Below are 12,500 nucleotides of genomic sequence, written 5' to 3' on the forward strand. Positions count from 1 at the left end.
CACAGTGGGGGCGTGTTATACCACAGTGGGGACATGTTATACCACAGTGGGGACATGTTATACCACAGGGTGGGCATGTTATACCACAGTGGGGACATGTTATAGCACATTGGGGACATGTTATACCACAGTGGGGACATGTTATACCACAGTGGGGACATGTTATACCACAGTGGGGGCAAGTTATACCACAGTGGGGACATGTTATACCACAGTGGGGGCAAGTTATACCACAGTGGGGACGTGTTATACCACAGTGGGGGCGTGTTATACCACAGTGGGGGCGTGTTATACCACAGTGGGGGCGTGTTATACCACAGTGGGGGCGTGTTATACCACAGTGGGGGTGTGTTATACCACAGTGGGGACATGTTATACCACAGTGGGGACGTGTTATACCACAGTGGGGACGTGTTATACCACAGTGGGGACGTGTTATACCACAGTGGGGGCGTGTTATACCACAGTGGGGGCGTGTTATACCACAGTGGGGACATGTTATACCTCAGTGGGGACATGTTATACCACAGTGTGGACATGTTATACCACAGTGGGGACATGTTATACCACAGTGGGGACATGTTATACCACAGTGGGGACATGTTATAGCACATTATGGGACATGTTATACCACAGTGGGGACATGTTATACCACAGTGGGGACATGTTATAGCACATTATGGGACATGTTATACCACAGTGGGGACATGTTATACCACAGTGGGGACATGTTATACCACAGTGGGGGCATGTTATACCACAGTGGGGACATGTTATACCACAGTGGGGACGTGTTAAACCACAGTGGGGGCGTGTTATACCACAGTGGGGACATGTTATACCACAGTGGGGACATGTTATACCACAGTGGGGACATGTTATACCACAGTGGGGACATGTTATACCACAGTGGGGACATGTTATACCACAGTGGGGGCATGTTATACCACAGTGTGGACATGTTATACCACAGTAGGGACATGTTATACCACAGTGGGGACATGTTATACCACAGTGGGGACATGTTATACCACAGTGGGGACATGTTATAGCACATTGGGGACATGTTATACCACAGTGGGGGCAGGTTATACCACAGTGGGGACATGTTATACCACAGTAGGGACATGTTATACCACAGTGGGGACATGTTATACCACAGTGGGGACATGTTATACCACAGTGGGGGCGTGTTATACCACAGTGGGGGCATGTTATACCACAGTGGGGACATGTTATACCACAGTGGGGACATGTTATACCACAGTGGGGGCATGTTATACCACAGTGGGGGCATGTTATACCACAGTGGGGGCATGTTATACCACAGTGGGGACATGTTATACCACAGTGGGGGCATGTTATACCACAGTGGGGACATGTTATACCACAGTGGGGACATGTTATACCACAGTAGGGACATGTTATACCACAGTGTGGACATGTTATACCACAGTAGGGACATGTTATACCACAGTAGGGACATGTTATACCACAGTGGGGACATGTTATACCACAGTGGGGACATGTTATAGCACATTGGGGACATGTTATACCACAGTGGGGGCAGGTTATACCACAGTGGGGACATGTTATACCACAGTGGGGGCATGTTATACCACAGTGGGGACATGTTATACCACAGTAGGGACATGTTAAACCACAGTGGGGGCATGTTATACCACAGTGGGGCGTGTTGTAGAGCTAGGGACATGTTATACCACAGTGGGGACATGTTATACCACAGTGGGGACATGTTATACCACAGTGGGGACATGTTATACCACAGTGGGGGCATGTTATACCACAGTGGGGACATGTTATACCACAGTGGGGGCATGTTATACCACAGTGGGGCGTGTTGTAGAGCTAGGGACATGTTATACCACAGTGGGGGCATGTTATACCACAGTGGGGACATGTTATACCACAGTGGGGCGTGTTGTAGAGCTAGGGACATGTTATACCACAGTGGGGACATGTTATACCACAGTGGGGACATGTTAAACCACAGTTGGGGCATGTTATACCACAGTGGGGCGTGTTGTAGAGCTAGGGACATGTTATACCACAGTGGGGACATGTTATACCACAGTGGGGACATGTTATACCACAGTGGGGGCATGTTATACCACAGTGGGGACATGTTATACCACAGTGGGGGCATGTTATACCACAGTGGGGCGTGTTGTAGAGCTAGGGACATGTTATACCACAGTGGGGGCATGTTATACCACAGTGGGGACATGTTATACCACAGTGGGGCATGTTGTAGAGCTAGGGACATGTTATACCACAGTGGGGACATGTTATACCACAGTGGGGACATGTTATACCACAGTGGGGACATGTTATACCACAGTGGGGGCATGTTATACCACAGTGGGGACATGTTATACCACAGTGGGGGCATGTTATACCACAGTGGGGGCATGTTATACCACAGTGGGGACATGTTATACCACAGTGGGGACATGTTATACCACAGTGGGGCGTGTTGTAGAGCTAGGGACATGTTATACCACAGTGGGGTGGCCAGGACAGGTAATGAGGTGTTAGTAAAGGGGTTTGAATTTAGCCAGTGACTATCACAGCAAGGCTGTTCATCACCCCAGAGATCACCCCCTGACCCCCTGACTAAAAGACATCATGTTTCTCACCGACCAGGTGACAGGGGCAGCCAGGGGTCAGCCAGGGGTCAGCCAGGGGTCAGGCAGGGGTCAGTCAGGGGTCCGTCAGGGGTCAGTCAGGGGTCAGACAGGGGTCAGTCAGGGGTCAGTCAGAGCGACAGAGGTGTGGTGGAAGGGTCATAACTTTAACTCTTCAAAGACTGGTGTGTGCGTGCACGGTGTGTGTGTGTGTGTGTGTGTGTGCACTGTGTTTGTGTGTGTGTGTGTGTGGGCGTGCACTGTGTGTGTGTGTGTGTGTGTGTGTGTGTGTGTGTGTGTGTGTGTGTGTGTGTGTGTGTGTGTGTGTGTGTGTGTGTGTGTGTGTGTGTGTGTGTGTGCGTGTGTGTGTGTGTGTGCACTGTGTGTGTGTGTGTGTGTGTGTGTGTGTGTGTGTGTGTGTGTGTGTGTGTGTGTGTGTGTGTGTGTGTGTGTGTGTGTGTGTGTGCACTGTGTGTGTGTGTGTGTGTGTGTGTGTGTGTGTGCACTGTGTGTGTGTGTGCACTGTGTGTGTGTGTGTGTGTGTGTGTGTGTGTGTGTGTGTGTGTGTGTGTGTGTGTGTGTGTGTGTTTGTGTGTGTGTGCATGCTTGCGTGTGTCCATTGGCGATTTTAACATGAAAATATTGGTGGGGTAAATCTCACAGTTGCGCTTCCATCAAACACTGTATATTTCTATCTGACCCTTCTTCTACATGTGGTTCCATGTGTATTACAGTCTGCCATCAAACATAAACAATAAGACACGCAGCCTATAGGATATTATAGCTAGCCTACCTCAAAACAGATGTTAGCCACCACCAACCATTCGATGTGAATCTTCTTTTCCAGCTTGCTATATTTTAAAGTTTAGATGGCTAATGAGCACCGAGACGTTTTATGTCTACATCTCCTTAATAATGCTAAGTTTGAAAAGGATTTGGTAGGAGATAGCTAAGCTAGTCGACATGTTTCAGCTAGCTAATCTACCTAGCTTGAAGACGTGGTAACAGTGCCTGGTAAACAACTAGCTAGCTACGAAGTTGACACATCAGTCCAATCAAAGTTACTTGGCACCAGACGTTGATTTATCTGTGAGCACGGAAGAGGGGCTTTTGTTGGCTATCTCTCCCAACAGGTGCTGCGGTGATGTAGTGTCCCCGTGAGTGACAGTACCCTGAGCCAATCATGAGCAACCAGAGAAGATTAGCGACGCCCACTCACTGTACTTTCTCTGTCTGCCCCTCGTCCACAGAAAACACAGAGCAAGGCTGAAACAGCTGCCTTACTCAACGAAAATGTACCAAAACAATGGATATACGACCACATATGCTTATTAGATCAAACAATTTAAAAAAATTAAATAAAATTGTTTGTTAACTGATAAAATATGTTGTTGTGACATGAAATACCAGAATTGCATGCTTGGTATTGGTGGGGCGCCGCTCAACCTGCCTCTCGTGAGGCATCGTCACTGTGTATCCATATGTGTCCATGTCTTTGATGGTTTAGATCTCCATGTGAGCGTAATGAGATTCAGGTTTCACCCCTCTTTTCTGTTCCCTCTTCCTTTTCCATTCCCCCCAGACCCCTTCTTTCTTCTGTGTTCCTCCCAGACCTCTCAACAGTCTTGCCTGATGTCCTGTTTTAGATCTCTGTGATAACTCTGTTCTTAGGACTGTTGTCACCACCAGGCCTCTCTCTCTCTCTCTCTCTCCATCTCAACTCTGCTCTCTCTCTCTCTCTCTCTCTCTCTCTCTCTCTCTCTCTCTCTCGCTCTCTCTCTCTCTCTCCATCTCAACTCTGCTCTCTCTCTCTCTCTCTCTCTCTCTCTCCATCTCAACTCTGCTCTCTCTCTCTCTCTCTCTCGCTCTCTCTCTCTCTCTCTCTCCATCTCAACTCTGCTCTCTCTCTCTCTCTCTCTCTCTCCATCTCAACTCTGCTCTTTCTCTCTCTCTCTCTGCTAGTCTCAACTCTGCTACCATTCTACCAACTCTTCTCTTTCTCATCTTCCTCCTCTTTTAACGTTCTGTTCTCTACTCATCTTCCTACTCTTTCTGTTCACTGTTCATCTTCCTCCTCTTTCTGTTCACTTTCTCATCTTCCTCCTTTTTCTGTTCACTTTCTCATCTTCCTCCTCTTTTAACGTTCTGTTCTCTACTCATCTTCCTCCTCTTTCTGTTCACTTTCTCATCTTCCTCCTTTTTCTGTTCACTTTCTCATCTTCCTCCTCTTAACTTTATGTTCTCTACTCATCTTCCTCCTCTTCATCCTCTGATTCCTGTATCAGTATGCAACTGTAACAAAATGGATGACTGCACTGTAGCCGTTATTAGGAGAACCTGTTGCATGGATTGCTAACACGTAAGAATATGAACGTGTGAATTCTTATTTAAAATATAGTTCTGTACCTGTCTGTTAATGTTATGTATTATGTCATTGTATTTAGTTCTGTCCTTCAGCTGTACCTGTCTGTTAATGTTATGTATTATGTCATTGTATTTAGTTCTGTCCTTCAGCTGTAGCTACTGGGGAACCTAATGTTGACTTTAACTAACTTTAACCTAACTTTGGCTGTAGCTACTGGGGAACCTAATGTTGACTTTAACTAACTTTAACCTAACTTTGGCTGTAGCTACTGGGGAACCTAATGAAATACTACATACTTTCTTGCCACCTTTTAGATTATTTTCCATCTTTCAACTCAATGCTGGTCTCTGGTTTTATCTTCCCTCCTCTCCTTTCTCTCCCTCTCCTTTCTCCCCCTCTCCTTTCTCCTCCTCTCATTTCTCCTCCTCTCTCCCTCCTCTCTCTCCCCTCCAGGTGCTGAGCCCGCTGGTGCCCTCCCTGGTTGGTTACCTAGGCGATGCCTCTCTGAACGAGACCCTACTGGGTGCACTGGTGTACGTGTCACAGGCTAGCCCCGCCTCCATGGCCCCCTTCCTGCCCTCGCTGAGGGTTGTGGGTCAGCAGTACCCAGTCCTGCTGGGTCACGTGGTCAAAATACACAGAGCTGTGGGCTTGACCAGTGAGGTGAGGAGACATCAATATTCACCTTTCTTCTTCTCTCACGTTCATTTCCATTTGGCATTTTAGTAATTTAGTAGACGCTCTTATCCAGAGAGACTTACAGTCAGTGTATTGATCTTCAGACAGCTAGGTGGGACAACTACGTATCACAGGCATAGTAAGTACACTTTTTCTTAATAAAGTAGTTATCAGCAAAGTCAGAGCTTTTTAGAGGGGGATGATTTATGATACTCTGTGAAGAGTTAGGGTTTTAGGTGCTTTCAGAAGATGGGCAGGGACTCTACTGTCCTAGCTTCAGGGGGAAGATGGGAAGGGACTCTGCTGTCCTAGCTTCAGGGGGAAGATGGGAAGGGACTCTGCTGTCCTAGCTTCAGGGGGAAGATGAGCAGGGACTCTACTGTCCTAGCTTCAGGGGGAAGATGAGCAGGGACTCTGCTGTCCTAGCTTCAGGGGGAAGATGAGCAGGGACTCTACTGTCCTAGCTTCAGGGGGAAGATGGGAAGGGACTCTGCTGTCCTAGCTTCAGGGGGAAGATGGGAAGGGACTCTGCTGTCCTAGCTTCAGGGGGAAGATGGACAGGGACTCTGCTGTCCTAGCTTCAGGGGGAAGATGGGACAGGGACTCTGCTGTCCTAGCTTCATGGGGAAGATGGAGCAGGGACTCTGCTGTCCTAGCTTCAGGGGGAAGATGGGCAGGGACTCTGCTGTCCTAGCTTCAGGGGGAAGATGGACAGGGACTCTGCTGTCCTAGCTTCAGGGGGAAGATGGACAGGGACTCTGCTGTCCTAGCTTCAGGGGGAAGATGGACAGGGACTCTGCTGTCCTAGCTTCAGGGGGAAGATGGACAGGGACTCTGCTGTCCTAGCTTCAGGGGGAAGATGGGAAGGGACTCTGCTGTCCTAGCTTCAGGGGGAAGATGGGACGGGACTCTGCTGTCCTAGCTTCAGGGGGAAGATGGGAAGGGACTCTGCTGTCCTAGCTTCAGGGGGAAGATGGGAAGGGACTCTGCTGTCCTAGCTTCAGGGGGAAGATGGACAGGGACTCTGTTGTCCTAGCTTCAGGGGGAAGATGGACAGGGACTCTGCTGTCCTAGCTTCAGGGGGAAGATGAGCAGGGACTCTGCTGTCCTAGCTTCAGGGGGAAGATGGACAGGGACTCTGCTGTCCTAGCTTCAGGGGGAAGATGGGACAGGGACTCTGCTGTCCTAGCTTCAGGGGGAAGATGGGCAGGGACTCTGCTGTCCTAGCTTCAGGGGGAAGATGGACAGGGACTCTGCTGTCCTAGCTTCAGGGGGAAGATGGGAAGGGACTCTGCTGTCCTAGCTTCAGGGGGAAGATGGGAAGGGACTCTACTGTCCTAGCTTCAGGGGGAAGATGGGAAGGGACTGCTGTCCTAGCTTCAGGGGGAAGATGGACAGGGACTCTGCTGTCCTAGCTTCAGGGGGATGATGGGAAGGGACTCTGCTGTCCTAGCTTCAGGGGGAAGATGGACAGGGACTCTGCTGTCCTAGCTTCAGGGTGAAGATGGACAGGGACTCTACTGTCCTTGCTTCAGGAGTAAGCTGCTTCCACCATTGGAGTGCCAGGACAGAGAAGAGCTTGGACTGGGCTGAGCGGGAGCTGCCCTCCCGTAATGGTGGGAGGGCCAATAGACCAGAGGTGGCAGAACGGAGTGCTCGGGTTGTGATGTAGGGTTTGATCATAGCCTGAAGGTAGGGAGGGGCAGTTTATCTTGCTGTTCCGTAAGTAAGCACCATGGTCTTGTAGTGGATATGAGCTTCGACTGGAAGCCAGTGGAGTGTGAGGAGGAGTGGGGTGACATGAGAGAACATGGGAATTGTGAACACCAGGCGGGCTGCAGCGTTCTGGATCAGTTGCAGGGGTTTGATGCCACAAGCGTGGAGCCCAGCCAACAGGGAGTTGCAGTAGTCCAGAGGACAAGTGTCTGGATTAGGACCTGTGCCATTCCTGTGTGAGGTAGGTTTGTACTCTACTGATTTTGTAGAGCATGAACCTGCAGGAGCGAGTTACTGCTTTGATGTTTGCAGAGAACGACAGGGTTTTGTCCAGGGTCACGCCAAGGTTCTTTGCACTCTGGGAGAGCAACACTGTGTTGTCATCAACCGTGATGGAGAGGTCTTTGAGCCGGCAGGCCTTCCCCGGGAGGAAGAGCAGCTCCGTCTTGTCGAGGTTGAGCTTAAGGTGGTGGGCCTGACATCTAAGCTGAGATATCTGCCAGGCAGGCAGCGATGCGTGTCGCCAACTGCGTGTCAGAAGGAGGGAAGGAGAAAAATAGTTGAGTGTCATACGCATAGCAATGATAGGAGAGACCATGTGAGGATATGACAGAGCTGAGTGACTTGGTGTATAGAGAGAAGAGGGCTTAGAACCGAGCCCTGGGAGACACCAGTCGTGAGAGTACATGGTGCAGAAGCAGATCCTCTCTACACCACCTGGTATGAGCAGCCTGCCAGGCAGGATGCAATCCAAGACTGTGCAGAGCCTGAGACTTGCACCACTGAGAGGGTGGAGAGGAAGATGTCATGTCTCTCTCCTCCTCTTTTTAAAATGTTATTTAACCTTTATTTAACTTGGCAAGTCAGTTAATGTCACGTTCTGACCAGTAAAGGGGTTATTTGTTATTGTAGTTTGGTCAGGACGTGGCAGGGGGTGTTTGTTTTATGTGTTTCTTTTTTTTTTGGTTTATGTTCTATGTTAGTCTATTTCTATGTTCGTTCTAGTTTTTCTATGTCTATGCTTGGTTTATTGGTTTGACCTTCAATTGGAGGCAGCTGTTTCTCGTTGTCTCTGATTGAAGGTCCTATTTAGTAGGGGTGTTTTTTCATGGGTTTTTGTGGGTAGTTGTTCCTTGTGTAGTTGTGTTCCTTATAGGACTGTTTCTCGTCGTTGTTTTTTTGTATTAAGCGTTTTGTTTCGTTTTGTTTTCATTAAATAAAAAGAAGATAGGCATACACATTCCCGCTGCGCCTTGGTCCCATCTTTACGACGAACGTGACAGTTAAGAATAAATTCTTATTTACAATGACGGCCTACCCCGGCCAAACACTAACCCGGACGACGCTGGGCCAATTGTGCGCCACCCTATGGGACTCCCAATCACGGCCGGTTGTGATACAGCCTGGAATCAAACCAGGGTCTGTGGTGACGCCTCTAGCACTGAGATGCAGTACCTTAGACTGCTGCGCCACTCGGGAGCCCACAAACAGAGAGCCCACAAACAGAGAGCCCACAAACAGAGAGCCCACAAACAGAGAGCCCACAAACAGAGAGCCCACAAACAGAGAGCCCACAAACAGAGAGCCCACAAACAGAGAGCCCACAAACAGAGAGCCCACAAACAGAGTGCCCACAAACAGAGAGCCCAACGTCTCCCTCTTCTGTCAGTACATTTTCTCTGTCTCTGTCTCTTTCTCTGTCTCTCTCTTTCTCTGTTTCTTTCTCTTGTCTTGAATTCCATTTATCTTCTCTTTATCTCTCTCTCTCTCTCTCTCTCTTCTCTCCTCTCTCTCTGCTCTCTCATTCCCCCTTTCCCCTGTCATTGTCCACTTTTATCTCTCGATCAGTGCTGGGTAGTGCGGCGGTGTTGACTCAGACGCCGGAACTCACTGTGCCAGTATCACTTAGTCAGCCTGGCTAGGTCTGTCCACACACACTTGTCATGAACCGCTGTCGGTCACCTGCCAGAAAGAATCAATCAAAACACAGAGACACAGTGAAACCCATCCTTACATTCCTCATTCCCAATCGTCATTAGCCTGAGCTTTCATATGAACCTAATCCTCCTCATCTAAGGCTTAGGGTGACATTGATAATAAACACTCAGTAAACATGCCCATAGCTGCTGTCTAGTAAACAGGCCCATAGCTGCTGTCTAGTAAACAGGCCCATAGCTGCTGTCTAGTAAACAGGCCCATAGCTGCTGTCTAGTAAACATGCCCATAGCTGCTGTCTAGTAAACAGGCCCATAGCTGCTGTCTAGTAAACAGGCCCATAGCTGCTGTCTAGTAAACAGGCCCATAGCTGCTGTCTAGTAAACATGCCCATAGCTGCTGTCTAGTAAACAGGCCCATAGCTGCTGTCTAGTAAACATGCCCATAGCTGCTGTCTAGTAAACAGGCCCATAGCTGCAGGTCTGTATAGTTATGCTTGGAACCACAGCATCAAATCTGTCACAGCAGTTTATTTAGCTTCTTAATCACAGTATGTTCTGGCATCACGTCATCTCACATGCGTGGGCCAACGCTAACAAGCGTCGGTAACACGCAAAGCCCTCTGTATGCCTGTGTGTGTAACTGCTGCATGCTTTTCCAGCCCTGCATGTGGTCTCATTCAGTGGAAGTGTTTGTTCAGGTGAACATTTTCTTCTAGGGTCAAGGCCTGGAAGATTTCTGCAGAGGCTGTTAATGGACATGATAGTCTATTGAGATGATTAGTGAATGTGTCCTTCTGAAGGAACACTGAGAGGAGAGGCATGTCTCAGCCTATCCTATTGTCACCCCAAAGAGGTTAGCACCAGGGGTTCAACTAGGGTTGAGCCATGCTCACGGTCATCTGCCATTGTTTCTCCACACTTTCCTCTCGTCCCATGTCCACATCTACACCCTGACTCAACCCTAATCCTAGCTTCATGTCCACATCTACACCCTGACTCAACCCTAATCCTAGCTTCATGTCCACATCTACACCCCGGATCAACCCTAACCCTAGCTTCATGTCTACATCTACACCCTGACTCTACCCTAACCCTAGCTTCATGTCCACATCTACACCCCGGATCAACCCTAATCCTAGCTTCATGTCCACATCTACACCCCGGATCAACCCTAACCCTAGCTTCATGTCCACATCTACACCCTGACTCAACCCTAACCCTAGCTTCATGTCCACATCTACACCCCGGATCAACCCTAACCCTAGCTTCATGTCCACATCTACACCCTGACTCAACACTAATCCTAGCTTCATGTCCACATCTACACCCTGACTCAACCCTAACCCTAGCTTCATGTCCACATCTACACCCTGACTCTACCCTAACCCTAGCTTCATGTCCACATCTACACCCCGGATCAACTCTAACCCTAGCTTCATGTCCACATCTACACCCCGGATCAACCCTAACCCTAGCTTCATGTCCACATCTACACCCTGACTCTACACTAACCCTAGCTTCATGTCCACATCTACACCCTGACTCAACCCTAACCCTAGCTTCATGTCCACATCTACACCCTGACTCTACACTAACCCTAGCTTCATGTCCACATCTACACCCTGACTCTACCCTAACCCTAGCTTCATGTCCACATCTACACCCTGACTCTACCCTAACCCTAGCTTCATGTCCACATCTACACCCTGACTCAACCCTAACCCTAGCTTCATGTCCACATCTACACCCTGACTCTACACTAACCTTAGCTTCATGTCCACATCTACACCCTGACTCAACCCTAACCCTAGCTTCATGTCCACATCTACACCCTGACTCAACCCTAACCCTAGCTTCATGTCCACATCTACACCCTGACTCTACCCTAACCCTAGCTTCATGTCCACATCTACACCCTGACTCAACCCTATCCCTAGCTTCATGTCCACATCTACACCCTGACTCTACACTAACCCTAGCTTCATGTCCACATCTACACCCCGGATCAACCCTAACCCTAGCTTCATGTCTACACCCTGACTGTACCCTGACTGTACCCTAACCCTAGCTTCATGTCCACATCTACACCCTGACTCAACCCTAACCCTAGCTTCATGTCCACATCTACACCCTGACTCAACCCTAACCCTAGCTTCATGTCCACATCTACACCTTGACTCAACCCTAACCCTAGCTTCATGTCCACATCTACACCCCGGATCAACCCTAACCCTAGCTTCATGTCCACATCTACACCCTGACTCTACACTAACCCTAGCTTCATGTCCACATCTACACCCCGGATCAACCCTAACCCTAGCTTCATGTCCACATCTACACCCTGACTCAACCCTAACCCTAGCTTCATGTCCACATCTACACCCCGGATCAACCCTAATCCTAGCTTCATGTCCACATCTACACCCCGGATCAACCCTAACCCTAGCTTCATGTCCACATCTACACACTGACTCAACACTAATCCTAGCTTCATGTCCACATCTACACCCTGACTCTACACTAACCCTAGCTTCATGTCCACATCTACACCCTGACTCTACCCTAACCCTAGCTTCATGTCCACATCTACACCCCGGATCAACCCTAACCCTAGCTTCATGTCCACATCTACACCCTGACTCAACCCTAACCCTAGCTTCATGTCCACATCTACACACTGACTCAACCCTAACCCTAGCTTCATGTCCACATCTACACCCTGACTCAACCCTAACCCTAGCTTCATGTCTACACCCTGACTCTACACTAACCCTAGCTTCATGTCCACATCTACACCCCGGATCAACCCTAACCCTAGCTTCATGTCCACATCTACACCCTGACTCAACCCTAACCCTAGCTTCATGTCCACATCTACACCCCGGATCAACCCTAACCCTAGCTTCATGTCCACATCTACACCCTGACTCTACCCTAACCCTAGCTTCATGTCCACATCTACACCCTGACTCTACCCTAAACCTAGCTTCATGTTCACATCTACACCCTGACTCTCCCCTACCCTAGCTTCATGTCCACATCTACACCCCGGATCAACCCTAACCCTAGCTTCATGTCCACATCTACACCCTGACTCAACCCTAACCCTAGCTTCATGTCCACATCTACACCCTGACTCAACCCTAACCCTAGCTT

At 49.1% G+C, this 12,500-nt stretch overlaps 1 protein-coding gene across 1 annotated transcript in view; it reads left to right on the forward strand.

The window, feature by feature from the left end:
* LOC106591777 (ventricular zone-expressed PH domain-containing protein) overlaps nucleotides 1-12,500 on the forward strand; it is a 202,787-nt gene that overhangs the window by 82,149 nt on the left and 108,138 nt on the right. Inside the window, exon 6 of the mRNA XM_082956467.1 lies at nucleotides 5,467-5,676. Within this exon, the coding sequence (XP_082812593.1) occupies nucleotides 5,467-5,676 (210 nt within the window). The remainder of the gene's footprint in view (nucleotides 1-5,466; nucleotides 5,677-12,500) is intronic.

The sequence above is a fragment of the Salmo salar genome, chromosome 09 (assembly GCF_965601325.2).
Source record: "Salmo salar chromosome 09, fSalSal1, whole genome shotgun sequence".
NCBI classification, from domain to species: domain Eukaryota; kingdom Metazoa; phylum Chordata; class Actinopteri; order Salmoniformes; family Salmonidae; genus Salmo; species Salmo salar.